Raw genomic sequence first — 20,649 nt, 5'->3', positions numbered from 1 at the left:
GACCGATGTTCTAACACAGACGTTCTAACATCGATGTCCTAACACAGACGTTCTAACACTGATGTTCTAACACTGATGTCCTAACACTGATGTCCTAACACCTATGTTCTAACACAGACGTTCTAACACAGACGTTCTGACACCAATGTCCTTACACCGATGTCCTAACACCGATGTTCTAACACCGACGTTCTAACACCGATGTTCTAACACCAATGTCCTAAGACCGATGTCCTAACACAGACGTTCTAACACTGATGTTCTAACACTGATGTCCTAACACTGATGTCCTAACACCTATGTTCTAACACAGACGTTCTAACACAGACGTTCTGACACCAATGTCCTTACACCGATGTCCTAACACCGATGTTCTAACACCGATGTTCTAACACCAATGTCCTTACACCAATGTCCTAACACCGATGTTCTAACACGGATGTTCTAACACGGATGTTCTAACACCGATGTCCTAACACGGATGTTCTAACACGGATGTTCTAACACGGATGTTCTAACACCGATGTTCTAACACCGATGTTCTAACACCGATGTTCTAACACAGACATTCTAACACCAATGTCCTTACATCAATGTCCTAACACGGATGTCCTAACACCGACGTTCTAACACCGATGTTCTAACACCAATGTCCTAAGACCGATGTTCTAACACAGACGTTCTAACATCGATGTCCTAACACAGACGTTCTAACACTGATGTTCTAACACTGATGTCCTAACACTGATGTCCTAACACCTATGTTCTAACACAGACGTTCTAACACAGACGTTCTGACACCAATGTCCTTACACCGATGTCCTAACACCGATGTTCTAACACCGACGTTCTAACACCGATGTTCTAACACCAATGTCCTTACACCAATGTCCTAACACCGATGTTCTAACACGGATGTTCTAACACGGATGTTCTAACACCAATGTTCTAACACCGATGTTCTAACACAGACATTCTAACACCAATGTCCTTACATCAATGTCCTAACACGGATGTCCTGACACCGACGTTCTAACACCGACGTCCTAACACCGACATTCTAACACAGACGTTCCAACACAGACACTCCAACACCGATGTTCTAACACCGATGTCCTAACACAGACGTTCTAACACCGATGTTCTAACACCGACGTTCTAACACCGACGTTCTAACACCGACGTCCTAACACCGATATCCTCACACAGACGTTCTAACACTGATGTTCTAACACCGACGTTCTAACACCGATGTCCTAACACTGACGTTCTAACACCGATGTTCTAACACCGACGTCCTAACACCGATGTCCTAACACAGACGTTCTAACACCGATGTTGTTACACAGACGTTCAAACACATACGTTCTAACACGGATGTCCTAACACGGATGTCCTAACACAGAAGCTGTGGTTCTGTAAAGACTTTCAGAGAAGCATACCCTACAAGTTTTAGAGGAGCAACAGGACAGAGTGAGTGAGTGAGTGAGTGAGTGAGTGAGTGTCTGTGTGTGTGTGTGTGTGTGTGTGTGTGTGTGTGTGTGTCTGTGTGTGTGTGTGTGTGTGTGTGTGTGTGTGTGTGTGTGTTTGTGTGTGTGTGTGTGTGTCTGTGTGTGTGTCTGTGTGTGTGTGTGTGTGTGTGTGTGTGTGTGTGTTAGGATGGTCATGAAGAAGCGATGAATAGAGCCACATTAGTGACACTTCGCTGCTCTGTTCACAATGAGGAGAGGCGGGGGGGTCAGATGGGGGGGGCACTTTAGTCTCTGACTAAAACACATCAGAAATAATATCTTATATATAATTATATATATCAGCGATATTAAAGCCCGTGTGCTGATGTTTAATCTGTGAATCAGACTAACAGGAGCAGGTGAGTAAAGTGGTTCATAGAGACGTTCTGATGGAAACACTGCAGGATGCACACCGAGTCTGAAACTGTCACGTCGGACGCTCACTTTGAGAATAACCAGCTGAGGTTTGGTGGCACATGTTTACATGTTTATTCATGACGACACGTCTGTTATCAAACATTTTACAGAGGATCAGATTACATGCGAGGGCCCTTCACTCCACATTAGCCGGCAGCGTCACAGCACACATTCATGTATACAGAGGACGAGGAGGCTGATTGAATATTCACTGTGAACATATTCCCCACATAACATTACTCCCCGCTGCAGCCTTTAACTATTCTAATGGATGTGAGGAGAGCATTAGAATACATTACTGCATGTATGTGACCCCTCCTCCTCCTCTTCCTCCTCTGTGTGTCTGTCAGGAGGTGAGCGAGGAGGAGGAGGAGGAGGAGGAGGAGGGCAGAGAGCACGCAACAGAGCCGGCCTCGCTAACGCTGACGTTAACAATAATGTAATTTAATTAAAGCCCACAGTCCCAGCGGTCCTCGCTTTGATTTTAATAGGTGATGAAGAAACGGCTCTGCACGCGGCGACACCGCCACGCTCCGACCAGTCTGAGGGGTTCTGGGAAAAAAGGCACCGGCAGGACATCAGTTCACATCGTATCATGAGGAGGCGGGGGAGGGAGGGAGGGAGGCAGGGAGGGAGGGGGGAGTGGGTGCAGGTACCAGCCCCGGCCACCCAAATACAACAACAGAGATCAGCTAATGGAGAGGAAGAGGAGAGAGCAGCGTCCGGCACGGGGGAGGAGGGGAGGAGGGGAGGAGGGACCCCGAAAACAACAGAGAACAACAACGCAGAGAAACACCTCCGATAGTTAGTATCTGTGTGTGTGTGTGTGTGTGTGTGTGTGTGTGTGTGTGTGTGTTCACAGAGGATTTAACAGGAGCAGAAAAACAAGCTAATCCAAACCTGACAGGATCAGACTCAGAATCTTCACATGCTGATAAATGACATCAAACACACGACAAACCGCTCGTTTTGCTTTCGTTGCTGCAGAAACTCGATGTTTTTATGAAATCTCTCGCTGATGAAAAAACTAAATTAAAGGTCGTCTCGCTTTAATAACCTCCATTCACTTTATAAAACCTGTCCTTATAAACATAGAAGTGTTCAGGCTGTGTGTTTTTATTAATGATTAATCTGCAAATTATTTTTAAATGTCCAAAAATGATTTTTACAGTTTCCCAACATGACATCTTCAAATCGCTCCTTTTGTCCAAAACCCCAAAAACTTCATTTACTGTCAGAAATCAGAGAAAAGCTGCAAATATTCATATTTGAGAAGCTGCAGAAATTTGACACGTGTGTTTAAAACAACTGAAACAATTCATTGATCAGCAAAATAGCTGGCTTTTAATTTTCTTTCCATAAAGGAGGAACAAACGAGACGGAGACCGGCCAGGAGTTCCTCCATCCTTTTCTGCTTTCTCCCACATTAGCTTACTTTTCACTTTGCTCCTCCGCTCCTCCGACCAGCCGCCACCAACAACAATTAGCTTTTTCGTCCTTCACACACACACACACACACACACACACACACACACACACACGGTGACGGTCCCCTCATTGGTAATCCTGTTAGCGGCCAGGTCCCAGCCTGGACTTGCCGTGCAGGGAGTGGGGGTGTCTGGGTGAGGGGGGGGTCTGGGGGGATTAACATGGCGGTCATTATCAAATTTACAACCAGTCACTCAGACATCTGCCCTACTTTTCCTCCGTTAATGTAAAAAGAACTAATCTGGTTAAGAGAGCACGGGAGCAGCTCGTAAACCGCCGCGCTCTCCCCGCCGCAGTTAAAGCTGTCACTTCTCTGGTGTGTGTGTGTGTGCGTGTATGTGTATGTGTATGTGTGTGTGTGTGTGTGTGTGTGTGTGTGTGTGTGTGTGTGTGTGTGTGTGTGTGCGTGTGTGTGTGGTGGCTGAATGGAGCTGTCAGCTGGCTACTTGTTAGGGCTAACAAGGCCGTCCACTGATAGGACTAATGAGGCCCAGTGCTCCCGCTACGCGCACAGCCGCAGAGACCACGGCCGCCACGATACCGCCGCCACAGAGCTGCTGTTCTACGTGCTGAACGACGTCCGAGGAGCGCCGAGGTGTCGGACGGAACACAGCGACACATGAAAAAACAAAATGCAGTAAAAACATGTCGTTTAAAGGTTTTCAGTCTCAGTCAAAGGAGAAAAATTACTTCTTGTTATCTTGTCAGATTTCAGAACTAAGGACTCAGTGTGTTTTTGTTCTGTGAGGAGAACATCCTCTCAGCTGCTGGCAGACGGGCGGCAGACGGGCGGCCATGTTCTCACAAAAACTTAAACACATTCATTTGTTAGAAAACGATGAGTTACAGCACATTTAGTTTGAGTGGAGGTCGTCGTCCTTCTCACTCTGTTTACTTATGAACAGGAAAAACAGGAAAAACAGGAAAAACGTGAAAAACAGGAAAAACAGGAAAAACAGGAAAAACAGGAAAAACGTGAAAAACGTGAAAAACAGGAAAAACAGGAAAAACAGGAAAAACAGGAAATCACTTGTTTTATTTTTATACTAGAAAATTATTTTAGCTCCAGTTTGTGTTGCTGCATGTTAAACACTGACTCTATGTCTGTTTCACACGGTGACATCTTACACATCATTTATTGTTTATATTTATTTCATATTGTTTATTATTGTTATTGTTTATTTAATGACTCGTCTGTTATTGACAGGAGGATTACAGCTGGTAACTGTAACTACGTTATGTTTAATGTCATGCACCGACGCACTCGTATGTGTTTAAACCTGTTTCAGCACTCATATCTTTGATTTATTTTTATTAATACATTAATAGATTTTAAAAGACATGAGAAACTGGATGAGCAGGGATGCAGCAGGACTTTAATGTGGCTGAAGAGTGATGATCGCTCTTTACTAACACACACACACACACACACACACACACACACACACACACACAGATAATTGTGATGATTGTATTTGGGGGTTACAGTCGGGCGTCTGATGATGTTTTTGGAGCTTTTATTTTGGAGCTGCTCGTCTCCCGCCGACGCCTCGCCTGCCGCCGACGCCTCGCCTCCTCTCCCAGCGCTTCATTATTTGTGACGCTCCGGTTTAATTCCAATTAGCCCTGTTAATTAGGAAATCTCATGCTCTCTGATCTAGAGCTTCCTTTCTACTTAATGTCATTTGCCAGGTTGTTTACTTTCCATTAAAGGCTTTTATTGTGAAATTAAGTGTTACATTTGTTTCAGCGGGGCGCTTCCGTGCGTGATGCTGAGCGTCCTGACTGATGTCAACATGTAAGCTGTGTTTATCCTCTCTCTTTAGGCGCACATGAGGACCACATTAGCATATTGTCTTATCAGACGTTTAGGTACAAAATTATTCCTGTGAGCGGCTGTGCAGAGCGAGGACGTGGGCCTTCTGCACGCTGAAACCTTCAGGATGTGTCATGCTTTGGCTCGTTCAGAGCAGCGAACAATGCAGTTTGACGGCTTTTATTAGCTCGAGCAAAGATGTTCTCACCATATTCAGCGCGGCATTGTAATGCGTCGAGATAAAAGCAACAAACGGGAAGCGTGAAAGGATGAGTATGTGTGCATCTGTTTACGCTTTTTTCTAACAATGCAGAGCAAATGTTTGCTGCCTTTACATCGAGAGATCAAGAGCTGCACAGAGAGAAGCTGCTCAATGTATGTATGAGGCTGGATAAACAGTCTGTTCTGCAGTGCACGCTGCAGTGTATTCTCACTGTGTTCCTCTCTGTGTTATCTAAACGGGTCACTGTGTCTCTCAGGCCGGGAGCAGCCGCCCTCTTTATCCTGAGAGGCGATCGCTCCCTCTCCTGGATCGTTTCCATGTGACCAGTCTGCCCAGTACAAAAGTACTGAAAGACTGCATTTCCCATAACCCCCCTTTGTTCCTGTTTCAAAGATGACGCTCTGATCGAAGCTTTCCTCTAATAAACACTGAATTTATTTCTTCGTTCTACCATCTGCCATCGAGAGAGAGGGACTCTGAGAGAGACTCTGAGAGAGACTCTGAGAGAGACTCTGAGAGGGACTCTGAGAGAGGGACTCTGAGAGAGGGACTCTGAGAGAGACTCTCTCTCGATGACTTACTGGTGTTCAAACGCTGCATGTAGCACCTCCAACCGTCTCAGATCGAGACAGAAAAGTCAAATATCTTCATCATATTACAGTCTCATGTTTCACTTTGGCTCGACTTCCATGTAACGAGAAGATAAGATACGACAAGACAAGACAAGACAAGACAAGACAAGACAAGACAAGATAAGATAAGATAAGATAAGATAAGATAAGATAAGATAAGATAAGATAAGATACGACAAGACAAGACAAGACAAGACAAGACAAGATAAGACACGATAAGACAAGACAAGACAAGATAAGACAAGATAAGATAAGATAAGATAACATAAGATAAGATAAGATAAGATAAGATAAGATAAGATAACATAAGATAAGATAAGATAAGATAAGATAAGATAAGATACGACAAGACAAGACAAGACAAGATAAGATAAGATAAGATAAGATAACATAAGATAAGATAAGATAAGATAAGATAAGATAAGATACGACAAGACAAGACAAGACAAGACAAGATAAGATAAGATAAGATAAGATAAGATAACATAAGATAAGATAAGATAAGATAAGATAAGATAAGACAAGACAAGACAAGACAAGACAAGACAAGATAAGATAAGACACGATAAGACAAGACAAGACAAGACAAGACAAGATAAGATAAGATAAGATAAGATAAGATAACATAAGATAAGATAAGATAAGATAAGATAAGATACGACAAGACAAGACAAGACAAGACAAGACAAGACAAGATAAGACACGATAAGACAAGACAAGACAAGACAAGACAAGACAAGACAAGATAAGATAAGATAAGATAAGATAAGATAAGATAAGATAAGATAAGATAAGATAAGATAAGATAAGATAAGATACGATACGATACGATACGATACGATACGATACGACACGATAAGATAAGATCCTGAAGGAAATTACAGTGGCAGATAGCTCCAAACATACAGCACAACATTAGAGAAAATATCAGTGATCATGTACAGTGCATGAGTTAATGTAAAAGAGACTGACAGACACAATATTACAATAGTTATTTACAGACACACACCTCGAGCGGAGGACGCAGGAAATAAAGCCCAGCATGTACTGCTGTGACCTCCGAGGACAGCTCTGCCATGCCGTGCCATGCCAGGCTACACCAGGCAAGCAGACTGTCACCTCCACCCTGGCTGGCCCTCGGCTTATGCCAGCCTTGTCCTGTTTGTTTTTTACACCTCCTTTAACATCCCTCCTCCCTCTCTCTCCTCCCTCCGTCTCACAGGACTGTTCAGGAGCAGCTCCGTGTCCCTCTGCTCACAGTCATTTCATTAAACGCTCCCACAGCAGCCTCACCACCAACGGCTGTTAAATTAAGACACTGCAGCCGCAGCACCGAGCGCTGGAGAGAGGGAGGGAGGAGGAGAGATGAACCAGCTGAGAGAGGAGGAGGAGGAGGGTTTATCTGTACCATTTCTTTGAGGTATTTTAAGATAAAACTTTATTAATCCTGAAGGAATCACAGTGCCAGACAGCTCCAAAAAGATCAATAATACGGGAGACATTTGTCTTGTTCGCAGAGGGCGAGAGAAATGAGCTGTTTCCCTCCTCCAGGTGACCTACAACAGCTGATGACACACATGCAGGACCAAGCTGGGGCGACCTGGAAGCATCTTCTGTTTGGATTCTGTTAAATGTTTGCAGAGGTTGAAAAACCTGAGATCCTGAGCAATGACCAAGACAGAGGTGGGAGGAAACCCTCTGTGTGTTCTCACCCCGAGGGATCGATAACCAGCACATCATTACGGCTTTATATGGAAAACTTCAGGACAGGAGGAGGAGGAGGAGGAGGAGGAGGAGGAGCTGTCCCCCTCAGAAAAATGATCAAAATGCTTTTTTTCAGCTGAAATCTGCTTCAGCAGAAGAATAACGGTCCATCCGATAAAACCATTAACCTCCACACTCGGCCCACTCGCCCCCCCGCTGAGGGACAGACGAGAGGAACCAACAGAAATCACACACTCAGAGGAGCTGAGAGGCCCGGTGTGTGTGTGTGTGTGTGTGTGTGTGTCTCCTGTGTAGGAGGACACTGAGGGGTTAACGTAAAGTGATGCGTCGTTCATCGCACGCCTCGTCTGGACTCTGCGGACAGCTGCTTTTAGAAAACAATACCTGCAGTGTGAAGGTGGGGGGGCAGGGAATGAGGAACAAAATGCATGCACCGCCTCTTCAAAGAGAGGATACCACAATAAGGCCAACCCCCCCCGCCCCCCCTCCCCCTCTCTGCCACCTTCTCTACCTGCTGTCCCCAGCCGATCCCGGCAGAACTTGGCGGCAGATGTTGCAGTGCTAAGTTGGCTCTGAAGTGCCTCCCCGGCTCCCCGCTCTCACCCACAACACAGTCAAAGCACATCAGATCTCTTTATTTGTGCCTGGGGCGAGTTCGCCGCTGCAGCTGTGTCCACCCCCGCTCTACCTTTGGTGTTGGAGGCCCTCGGGCGCTAAATGTGAGACCACAAAAAAAACTGTTTCACTCTCATTTTCTGTCTCTCTGTCTCTCTTCTGCATCTGCTGACAATCCAGCAGCCCTGCTCCGGGGGCGGCCGCGCTGAGGGAGGGACGGAGGGGGGCTGAGGAGAGGAGGCTGCCTGGGGAGGGAAGGATGGAAGGAGAGGGCGGGTGGCATGGACACCAGGGTCCCCGTGCTGAACAGATGTCTGCGACAACCTGCTTCCTTACACCTGTACGAGTCCTCGTAACCCCGCGGACGCAGACGCTGAAAAATTCATGACCCAGGAGGTTTCCTGTCCGCCATCAAAGACCGCGGCCCTCCCTCCCCCCTCCCTCTCTCCCTCGCTGCCTCCCCTCCCTCCTCTGCGCCTCTCCTCTCTCTTCTCCTCACCAACACTGCCCGCTCTGCCATCGACACCTCACCTCCCACCGGGCGGCTCAGACTCCTCTAGCTTTGATCAGGTGGAGTTAATCTAAACGGCCCGGTTTCACAGAAGCATTATTGAGGGACAGGTTGGAGACAGCTGCAGGTAGATCCGGCTGAAAGGTGTCCAATAGAAGTCTATCATCAGATTCATCAGTACATGAACCTGCATCAGTGGCCTAAACATTTATCCAGTCCACTAAACGAGGAAACACGCGGCTAACACGTGTCATACGTGTCTCGGTGAGGACGAGCCATCGGACAGGTGATGGTTTATCTTCAGCCTCTGAAGGACAGTGAAACCTGAAACCACAGGTCCACGTCCGGCAGCTGGGTTTCAAACGGACGCCAGGTTCCCACGGATCCTAGGCTTTGATAATTTGATACTGAAAGCACGTGCAGGCTTCAGAGGAGCTGTGCACTGTTAAACTGGCGAACACTGATTTCAATACATGAATAACTGTAGATATGAATCTGTAAGTGATTCCTGTTTCCATAAACGAGTTCCCTCTGACTCCTGCTCTGCTAAGACGTGACCTCAAACACTCTCTGCCTCCGTGGCCTCCTGTTTGATTCCCTCCCGTGTCCGCTGTGTAGCGTCTTGATCAAAGAGTAAAGAGTTTGTCACGGTGAGCAGCATGTGAATGAAGCGAGGATACTTTCCTCCTCAGAGCTTTGACACACTGCTTTCTCACCGCTGGGCTCTACTCTGTTTTCTACACTTCCAAACAGTTTGCTCGGAGCGACGGGATGACCTCATGTGTGGGAACATCTATCATCTTTTACACAGCGGGACCTGCAGCCGCGATGTTTCCACAGACCGCTTCAAACTCCGACAGTTGGACGAATGTTGGACGGGGGAATAGTTGTCATCATGAAACACAGGAGGAAAATACGCACGTTTTGTTTCCTAATGAAACTCTGGCAGCATCATGAAGTCTCCGAACACAACACAAACAACAGCAGCCTCTTTAACTAACGGTTAACAATTCATCACGGCAGTGAAACACATCATACAGGAGTCCCTTTGGGCCGGTGTGCAAGAGGAAAAGCACTTCCACACAAGCAGCAACAACTGGCCTGCAAACAGACAGAGCGCTCATATCCTCGTTTGTATCTCAGATTCGTAACTTTGAGCCAAATTAAAACCTGGTCTCCATCGAGCCTACGAGTGGTCAGGTGAGAAGTGTTCAAGGTTCAGTCTAGCATGTCTAAACCTTTCTACATGTTTAGGCTCTAAATGACTCACAGGAACAAAGTGTGTGAATGTCTCCAGTCGATGTGTTCATCCTGCAGCAGTGAAACAGGCTGTAATGGCTGCAACATAATCTTTGATGGGTCAAAGGTCGTCCACTAAAAGTTCTTGTTGTTTCCACTGACAGGCTCAGATTGTTCTTCTAAGTGTGTGACAACATGACAGAAAGGATCCCTACAGAGATAGACCTTTTTGTTACAGAGGAAGATGATTGTTTTAACCACACACAGATGTTACATCGCTCTCTGCACACACACCAGACTCCATTCAGAAAAACACTGATTTAAGCTTGCGGAACATGCACGTGTTTTGTGTGTCCCCGCCTCAGACAGGTTAGTGTTTTTGTATATATTATATAATATTGCTATAATAAGACATTTAGACCTGAAAACATCTAAAATACATAAATAAATAATAAATAGTTTAAATGTTTAAAAACACAGGAATGACCCTTTAATGTATTTTCACAGTGCATCTTCAGGCTTACTAAAAAGCCCTGTGAGGAACAACTGGCAGGCTCGCAGCTGGCCCGACTGCTCGGTTCTTTCCGTGTTCCTCAGAGCAGCAAACATTATTCCACTTGAGACCTTCTCAGCGTGACTTCATCCTGTGAACCGTTAACACTGTTACACTTCCTGTTCTCAGACCTCAGTGAGGAGGGAGCTGATCACAAGTCAAACCAGCGTGGTCACACTGCTGATTATGAAACCCTCCGTCACTCGACACCCATCTGCAAACTGCTGCTAATCTCCGCTCGTCATTCTGAGATGAGGCGTGCATGTGAGCATCGACAGCAGACGGAGCGGTTTGTGTCTTAGAAAGCTCTGAACACGTGAAACATCTGGTAAACTCTGATCTGGTGGCGGTTGGAGAGCAGTGTGCTCTCCTTACCGCTGCAGGGCGTCGGGTTTCAGAGTGTCGGTTTGTGGCGTCCATTTGTTTCCTCTCAGGTTGAAACCAGTCCAGAGTTTGACCATATTAGGTCGTCCCTGTCACGCTTCCTTCAGTGATTCTGTGCAGCTGCAGCTCACATCGGCACAGTTAGGTAACAACAACAACACAGCTCAACCAGTGCCAGCAGCTTCCTGTGCTCGGCACACAGATGTACTATAACTCTGTGGTGACTCAAAACATTCAGAAGGATAAAAATAACCTCATCCAGTCACGCTGAGGATCCAGGCTTTTATAATAGTACCATTCACAGAGCTAATACAAGAAGCTCTATTTATATCCATGAAGACCAGAAACAGCCAAACCACTTTGACTCACTCGCTTCAAGCTGCAAGTTTGAGCATCTAAAAACACAACACTGATTTCCTGCATCCAACACCCCCTACACAACAACCCACAGACACTTCCCTCTTCACTCACTCATGCATGCCTCTGCAGATATTCTCCACCGTGAGTGCGGTGTGTATTTCAAGCTGCACAGGAGGACTAAGTGTGGAGAGCTTGAAGATGCTCGGGTTTGTTTCTCTGACTTACCTTGTCTGCAGACGTGGGCCTCATGAGGGAAACTCTGTCGTACTGTCGATGCAGCAGAGCCCAAAAAGCATCAAGACGACCCTGATGGAACAGAAAGAAGGGGCTCAGTTCAGCAACATGTTTGTTCAGCCTACTGCACAAAGTGACGCTTTAAACGGCATCTTTATTTAGCTGCTCTCTAACAGAGCTGGTCTTAGGAGCCTGTAAGGTTCCTCCTGACAAGATGTTTCTGCATTTCCACCGAGGCCTATCGACCCGTTAAGATGAGGCACAATGGTCTGCTCATGTTTGAAAATACTTAAAAATGCTGTGAGTACTCGACCAATTGGAAAAGTTCAGCGCTGCAAAGCCCACCCACAGAGTCCTTGTACTTTCAGGAAGCACTACCCTAAAAAAGAGGAACTTTTTCGGGGCTGAAATAACGCTGTGAGATTCTAAACCTCTGTGTCGGATCAGGACCTGAAGATCTTCTTATAAGATCTCTTGTTCTGAATAAAGATAATTAGGAGCAGTTGAAAGCTTTTAAAAGTTAGTGAATTACCTTTGACCTTAGATAGTTTGATACATAATATATCAAAAAAGCATAAAATTCCATCAGCGTATTCGTTGCCCTGCAGGTACGCGGCTGTAGCGCTCACCTTGATGGGCGTGTACCACTTGTTCTCGTTGCGGTGGTAGGTGGGGGCGGGCTTGGGCTTGGAACGATTGATCATGGGCTCCTCCGACTCCTCGGGGATGGACACCACGGCATTCTTGGCCTTCTCCAGCCGAGCCCCCTCCTCTGTCGAGCCCTTCTCACCCCATCGCACCTGGACAGGTAAACACAGCAGAGACGACATGAGCTTGTGTCTGACTGAACGGTAGGAATGCAAATTCATTAGCTTGTTGCGGTCTAAATATGAGCAGTGATGGGAGGAGCCTAACCACCACAGGGAGGACAACGTGGTGGATATAAGAGAGAGCAGATATCAGCACGTATCCATCAGAGCAAGAGTGACCTGAAACCTGTTTGTGCTGTTAGAAATCAGCACATGTCCATGTGCTTCAGTGTGTGTGTGTGTGTGTGTGTGTGAGCGTGTGAATGTGGGCCTGTGTGTTAGTTAAGCTGTCCTGCTTTTTAATTGAATTCATCACATCTGTTGCAAGGAGGAGATAAAAAATCCACCGTCACATGAGCGGGGAGAGGTGATTAATTAGCGACACAGTTTTCAAGCTGTAGGTTAAGCCGTGACAATATAGAACAGCTTTTCAGAATCATCCCCGGATCCATCGCTGGCCTGCCGCTTCAAGAAGAGAGAGAGGGCCGCCATGAATAAAAGATAACGTTGTCACCTCAGTGCGCGTTTGAAATATTGGCAGCAGCAAAGCGGTGGAGGTGGAGGTGGTGTTCTCAGCGTGACGTCTTAAATGTTGCTGCAGAGGAGCGAGCGGGTCGATCTGACATCGGCTCGGCGCTTCAGAAGTGTCGGCGGGAATCAGCCTGCTGCAGGAAGAAGAGAGCGACGGGAAACCGGGGCCTCTCGCCTCACCAACACTCATGGGGAAAAAGTCAAGAGGTAAGAGCTCCCCGAGGATGCTGGGAAATCCCAAAGCCACTAGCGTCCTCGGGGCTGAGGAGCGGCAGGGGGTACAACAAACTGCGAGGGGGAGGAAGAGGAGGAGGGGAGCTCGCCTTTAAACCTGGATTCCCTTTGGAGGAGGCGGATTACAAAGAGGCTGCCAAGGTTTGGGAGTTGAGAAGGGGGGAGGGAGGAGAGGTGGGTGAGGTGGATATGTCAAGTTGACAGCAGCACTCAATCCTTCATCTCGACAACGACTTCATCCAATCAGGAGCTGGACGGCCAAGGACGAGATGGCAGGGCCTGTCATGTCAGAGGCATCAGCGGACTGACGAGGACAGCGGCCCGGCCCGTCCGTCCGTCCGTCCGTCCGTCCCTCCTCCTCCTCCTCCTCCTCCTCCTCCTCCTCCTCCTCCTCCTCCTCCTCCTCGACAAACTTGTAGCTCCAGAGAAAACACATACTGTCAGCAGGTTTCTTAAACATGCTCCACTTCCTGCTGTCTGACATCACACCTGCTGTTTTCCTGAACACAGGAGTTTAGTTTTGAAGTGCTTGTGTGAAATGGTGAGACGTCTGATTCCTGTTTAAACTCAGTGTTACTGACTTTGTGTTTGAAGTGAAAGTGTTCTCAGGCTCTGACCTCCATACGCCTGATCCCTCCCGCTCCTCTTCCTCCGTAGTACGAGGCGTCCACAGTCGGCCACTTCTTCTTGGGCAGCTGCTCCGGCTCCTGAAACAGAAGAGTTCAGAGATGTAGAGTCTAAATATGTTTAAAGTCATCTATCGACTGTAGGACAAAGGAAGGTGTGTGTGTTACTGTTGAATGAACTTCCTGTCAGCAGGAAGGAGTCAGGAAGGAAGGAGGGAGGACATGTTCACAGTACGTTTTTTATTCTTCTACATCCTTCAGTGTGTTTAATCCTCTGCAGACGACTCGTCTCACAGAAGGAGCTTTTAAACCTAGAGCTTATTAAAGACCAAAACCTGTTGGTGCATATTGTGATGACAGATACATGAGTCACATTTTATCATGTGATGATATCACTTTCCTGTAATGACAAACAGCTTATGCAACATTAAAAAGGTCGTAAAAACAACGAGTCGCCTCAAACAAGTTTTTAAAGGAAAGCGTTCATATTTTGGTTCATGTGTTCACTTCCTGTGAGAGAATGAGAACGCCTTATATGTGCGTTAACTACTCAGATTTGGAGGTGATTAGCCTAGCTTAGCATCAAGAGTGAGCGCACAGGGAAACATCTATGTAAAGCTAATAAATGAGTGTACTTCTAAAGCTTGATGACTCGTACACGTTGTAGTTTTATGGCCCAGGCTGAACATAGTGTAACTCTAACGATACGAGTGTTACTCTTCTCATCACTCGTCTCCCTGAAAGTGGAAACATTTCTTTGAGCTCACTTATTGTTGATGATATTTTCCTTTTGATACCTAAATTTAATATTCGCTGTATTTTTTTTGCCTATGAATTTCAGTCATGCTGTAAGATTTTCATTGGCACTTAAATTGCTATTCTGGTACTGTGACGAGGCTGTACTCACAGGTGGTGGAGGACGTGAGGGTGGAGGAGGTGGCGGCGGGTCTTTGATGACCTGGATAAACAGAAAAAGCAAAAGAGTGTCAGCACAAAGTCCGTCAGGGGATGTAAACACACACACACACACACACACACACACACACACACAGAGGTTCAGCCCGTGTGCAGACGAGCACAGGCGCGGCTGACAGAGGTGATTGGTGACAGGTGACTGAGTCAAACAGAGACGTCCCTGAGCTGGTCGCACGGCGGAGACGCTGCTGCTGCCAGGCTGCTTTGTAGCTGCGACGTGCCCCCCATCGCCCCGCTGACTACTGATTACAAGGATTCTGCTTGTAAACCAACATCAGGGGCCCCCCGTGCAAAATAAAGAAAAGCTGAAAACCAACTTGTTGACAGGGGAGTCTGCGGGGCGAGCGCCGCTGCCCGTTTAGCTCTTAATTAATTGGATGGGGTTCAGTGCTCCCGAGCAATCCCCCCAATCATAAAGTCCTGAGGAGTTAATTAGCTCCAACGAGATACAGAGGAGGAGGCTCGGGCTCGGCACCAAGCCACATCTGAGAGGAAGATGAGACGCACACGCAGAAATAAAAGAAAACACACACACGCACACACGAAGGCGACACACCTCTCCTGCAGCAGAGTGACCGGCCCCGCGGCATCGTTCATGACAACACGGGGTGACATGGCACCTGAGGAGCAGGTTGTCCACAATGTGATTCCACTCACGGACAAGATGCCTCTGCGGGGGTTTTCAGATGTGCAGAGCAAAGCAGCGCCTGACAGGGACATTTGTCAGGTGTCAGTCAAAACTTTTTACTGCAGGACAGCCGAAGACACCGCTGCCACTCAGTCTATCTGTGAGCCGGGCCACGCCGGAAACGTCGAGTTCATCTTGTTTTTCCGTAGTCAGAGTCTCTGCAGAGAGCAGGGCTGCAAACACCCTGAGGTGAGTCTGTAGCTTCTGTTGGACTGAAGTGACCAAAGATGAGCGAACACCCACAGGGGGAACTCGTGCATCTGAAACAAGTTCAGCAGCGGATCGTTGGCAGAGGCACAACTGAAACATCTTCATATTAATGATGTTTATTGTAGATCACATGATCTCAGGCTCATCAGAGTTTGAGAAGGAGGGAAACAGTGTTTCCTGTTGGTGTGGTCTGAGATGAGCCTCGTTTCACTGACCCCGTCTGAAACACATCCTTAAACTGCTGGTATGATAACTTACAGAACATGTTTCATGAATACTCTGTCCAGCCACCCTTTGCTGGTGTCCTTTAAGTGTTTGGTCTGTCTTAAGGTGTCCTTTAAGTGTTTAGTCTGTCTTAAGGTGTCCGTTAAGTGTTTGGTCTGTCTTAAGGTGTCCTTTAAGTGTTTGGTCTGTCTTAAGGTGTCCTTAAAGTGTTTGGTCTGTCTTAAGGTGTCCGTTAAGTGTTTGGTCTGTCTTAAGGTGTCCTTTAAGTGTTTGGTCTGTCTTAAGGTGTCCTTAAAGTGTTTGGTCTGTCTTAAGGTGTCCTTTAAGTGCTTGGTTTGTCTTAAGGTGTCCTTTAAGTGCTTGGTCTGTCTTAAGGTGTCCTTTAAGAGTTTGGTCTGTCTTAAGGTGTCCTTAAAGTGTTTGGTCTGTCTTAAGGTGTCCTTTAAGTGTTTTGTCTGTCTTAGGGTGTCCTTTAAGTGCTTGGTCTGTCTTAAGGTGTCCTTTAAGTGCTTGGTCTGGTCTGTCTTAAGGTGTCCTTTAAGTGTTTGGTCTGGTCTGTCTTAAGGTGTCCTTTAAGTGTTTGGTCTGTCTTAAGGTGTCCTTTAAGTGTTTAGTCTGTCTTAAGGTGTCCTTTAAGTGTTTGGTCTGTCTTAAGGTGTCCTTTAAGTGCTTGGTCTGTCTTAATGTGTCCTTTAAGTGTTTAGTCTGTCTTAAGGTGTCCTTTAAGTGTTTGGTCTGGTCTGTCTTAAGGTGTCCTTTAAGTGTTTGGTCTGTCTTAAGGTGTCCTTTAAGTGCTTGGTCTGTCTTAAGGTGTCCTTTAAGTGTTTGGTCTGTCTTAAGGTGTCCTTTAAGTGCTTGGTCTGTCTTAAGGTGTCCTTTAAGTGTTTGGTCTGGTCTGTCTTAAGGTGTCCTTTAAGTGTTTGGTCTGTCTTAAGGTGTCCTTTAAGTGTTTGGTCTGGTCTGTCTTAAGGTGTCCTTTAAGTGTTTGGTCTGTCTTAAGGTGTCCTTTAAGTGTTTGGTCTGGTCTGTCTTAAGGTGTCCTTTAAGTGTTTGGTCTGTCTTAAGGTGTCCTTTAAGTGCTTGGTCTGTCTTAAGGTGTCCTTAAAGTGTTTGGTCTGTCTTAAGGTGTCCTTTAAGTGTTTTGTCTGTCTTAGGGTGTCCTTTAAGTGCTTGGTCTGTCTTAAGGTGTCCTTTAAGTGCTTGGTCTGGTCTGTCTTAAGGTGTCCTTTAAGTGTTTGGTCTGGTCTGTCTTAAGGTGTCCTTTAAGTGTTTGGTCTGGTCTGTCTTAAGGTGTCCTTTAAGTGTTTGGTCTGTCTTAAGGTGTCCTTTAAGTGCTTGGTCTGTCTTAAGGTGTCCTTTAAGTGTTTGGTCTGTCTTAAGGTGTCCTTTAAGTGTTTTGTCTGTCTTAGGGTGTCCTTTAAGTGCTTGGTCTGTCTTAAGGTGTCCTTTAAGTGCTTGGTCTGGTCTGTCTTAAGGTGTCCTTTAAGTGTTTGGTCTGGTCTGTCTTAAGGTGTCCTTTAAGTGTTTGGTCTGTCTTAAGATGTCCTTTAAGTGCTTGGTCTGTCTTAAGGTGTCCTTTAAGTGTTTGGTCTGGTCTGTCTTAAGGTGTCCTTTAAGTGTTTGGTCTGTCTTAAGGTGTCCTTTAAGTGTTTGGTCTGGTCTGTCTTAAGGTGTCCTTTAAGTGTTTGGTCTGGTCTGTCTTAAGGTGTCCTTTAAGTGTTTGGTCTGTCTTAAGGTGTCCTTTAAGTGTTTGGTCTGTCTTAAGGTGTCCTTTAAGTGTTTGGTCTGTCTTAAGGTGTCCTTTACCCTCTTGGTCTGTCTTAAGGTGTCCTTTAAGTGTTTAGTCTGTCTTAAGGTGTCTTTTACCCTCTTGGTCTGTCTTAAGGTGTCCTTCAAGTGTTTGGTCTGTCTTAAGGTGTCCTTTAAGTGTTTAGTCTGTCTTAAGGTGTCCTTTAAGGTCTTCTTACTTTCTAACCCACGGTCAGGTTTAAGAGACCTCTGTCTTTTTGTAGGTATCCTTTACAGTCTCTGTTACAGTCTTGTAACATCCTGTTACCGTCCTTCCTTTGACCTGATGAGGTGTGTTTTAAGGTTCCCTTTACTGTCTGGTTTCTTCCTTTCTGACATCTAGCTGACATGAAAGGTCTGAAAGTTTAGACAAAAGAAAAGTCGCCCCTCCCCACCGCCCACAGAAGGATACATCAGCCCCCTCCAGGTGACTCACCTGACTCACTTTTCATAAGCAGGAGCAGTAAGTGACGGCAGTGGGCACGACCTCAGGCGGCCTATAAACACTGTGGTGCCACAGAGTGAGGTGTGCAGCACACTTGGATTCAGCTGTTGGTCGTTAGTCAGCGCTGCTTCTGCTTTTACCAAATTGGTTTTGGAGGGAAAATGTAATGAAAGCATATCATAGATCCTAACAGCTGTTTGATCCGGTGTGAGCGCAGAGATACCCTCACACTGTTGTCATTACAATAATGAAAAATCATCAATTAGGGTTAATTAATCGCTCTCTGACACACAGTGGCCGACAGTCTGCTGGTCGCCTCTCCATACGCTGATTAACATCATTTCAGAGCCACCTTACGTTCACAGGATTATCTCTGTTATTAAGTAATTACGCAGCACATTTCCACCACATATTGTGGGATAAATAAAGCATTATCCAAATGACCGCACTCTGCTGCTCTTTCCCACATACCTGATGGACAGATGTGAGGAGCAGCGGCGGGCCGGCGTCATTAAAAACTAAACACGGGGATACTTAGCCGTCTGACATCAGCCAGCGGCTCGCCAACGCTGCCACGAGGAAACGGACCAATCAGAGGCGCTCGGGGCATCGGACACATATGTCTGTCTCCGTAGCTAGACGTCATAATCTGTTCATTCTCAACATAAAGCTCCGAGCGGGTTGTGTCCAGCTGTTTCAGGAGGATCAGTGGCAGGAAGCATATTTGGAAATTTCAATAAAGATTTATGGGCTCAGAAACAAAGCAAGTTTTTCATCGGAGAGCAACGCTGACAACTTCTACATGAAGAGAAAAGATGGTCAGCTGCAAATGTGTCCAAAAACTGCGTCCAATTCATCAGTGACGCGTGTTATTTGGAAATGTAAAGACGCATCTCCCAACCTGAATCCTCTGATGTAATCTAAAGGCCGAGCTCACACCCTGGTGTGTCCGGCTGTTTCTGCAGGTTTATCGTCACAATATTTAAAAATGATTTGTACTTTTTAAAATCTTTCTGAGGAGAAACAGAAACAAAAGAAAAGTTCTGCATCAGAGAGAAACGCTGACGACTTCTAACATGAAATATTCAGAGATTATCAGCATATTAAAAACCAACTGAGTTACAGACGTGTCCAAAAGTGCGTCCAACTAACCACACAAGCATTTGTAATCTGGATGAACTGGAGATGTAACTGAGATGTGCCTCTGCAGGCTGAATCCTGAGGTTTGAACTGAAGGCGACGCTGTTCTGACGTTCATTTCCAAACAATCATAAACAAAGAAATCAGCTCCACAGCTTGTCTGACCTCTCTGCTGGCATTCGTCCATGTGGGCGAGAGACAGAGAGAGAGCGAGAGGGAGAGAGAGGGGGATTGTGGGAATGAGATTGGCTGTGTGTGTGTGTGTGTGTGTGTGTGTGTGTGTGTGTGTGTGAGCGTGGCCTCATCCCGACTGCTGAAACCTGGCAGACTGGGGGTTTAAATATTAACAAGCCACACATGGCCCTCCTCTTCTGCCTCGTCCCTCGATGGAAGGCAACAGCAGCTCTCTCCACCAAGACAAACACGTCCGCAGCCAGACATGCTGCAGGGGGTTTACATTTTAATGCCTTTGTTGGTTTTCCAAAATATGCTTCCATCTCATCCTGGACGGGCTCCCTTCAGGTCCACAAAGCCAGGTGACGTCTATCATTTAAGGGCCGGTGGGGGGGCGGAGGGGCGAGGTGCGGTGGGGGTGTTGGCGGGTGAGTTTGCCTTCATCAGATCTCGCTATAAAAAAACAGAGACACAGAAAAAGAGCAGGGAGCACCATCTGTGGCCCCTCGCTCATCGCCCCAAACCAGAATCTGTTGTGGATTTTAGTAAACGGGTAGGTGGGGGGGGGGCGGGGGCAGAGCGACGAGTTTTAAACAGTTTGAACAAAAGAAAAGTTTAAACGATTTATTGAAGGAAGTCGCTGAAAGGAGAGCCACCTGAAACACGCTGTGACTCACACGGGAGCAGTAACGTGTGACTGCATGAATAACCTTCAGCCCTCCACATCTAACACGTTAGCACTTCATAAGAAACTTTAACCACCACAGACTCTGAAGAGGTTCTGTCGCGTCACGGGCCCATTTACACTTTATCAATGAGAGTATTGGAACTATTCAACGGTCGAATACTCATCAGTCCTCTCGTCAGGGCCATAAACGTACAGCTCACAGCTCAAACAGCTGCAGGCTGTAAACACAGCCGAAGCTCCCTTTGCAGGAAGTTAACAGTCACTACAAGACAAACATCAACAATAAAAGGAGGAGAAGAAGAACAGAGTGAGCTGAAGTGAAGCTCTGACAGGATTAGTAGAAGAAGAATTCTGTGTTTACAGAAACAGAGGAAGTTTTTCATCTGCAGCGTGGACACGATCGACTGA

The 20,649-nt window shown here is 46.5% G+C and overlaps 1 protein-coding gene across 1 annotated transcript in view; it reads right to left on the bottom strand.

Annotated features, from left to right (window-relative positions):
- The window catches only part of antxr2a (ANTXR cell adhesion molecule 2a), an 86,452-nt gene that overhangs the window by 30,744 nt on the left and 35,059 nt on the right, over positions 1-20,649 (bottom strand). The window contains exons 13-16 of the mRNA XM_069683410.1: positions 14,816-14,866; positions 13,900-13,989; positions 12,338-12,508; positions 11,700-11,780 (exon numbers count right to left, since the gene is read on the bottom strand). Of these exons, the coding sequence (XP_069539511.1) occupies positions 11,700-11,780; positions 12,338-12,508; positions 13,900-13,989; positions 14,816-14,866 (393 nt within the window). The remainder of the gene's footprint in view (positions 1-11,699; positions 11,781-12,337; positions 12,509-13,899; positions 13,990-14,815; positions 14,867-20,649) is intronic.

Source organism: Semicossyphus pulcher, unplaced genomic scaffold (assembly GCF_022749685.1).
Source record: "Semicossyphus pulcher isolate SPU_LCO1_2020_fin unplaced genomic scaffold, fSemPul1.0.p SCAF_6, whole genome shotgun sequence".
Taxonomy (NCBI): domain Eukaryota; kingdom Metazoa; phylum Chordata; class Actinopteri; order Labriformes; family Labridae; genus Semicossyphus; species Semicossyphus pulcher.
The sequence above is the reverse complement of the archived record's forward strand: the minus strand, read 5'-3'. Positions and strand labels throughout refer to the sequence as shown.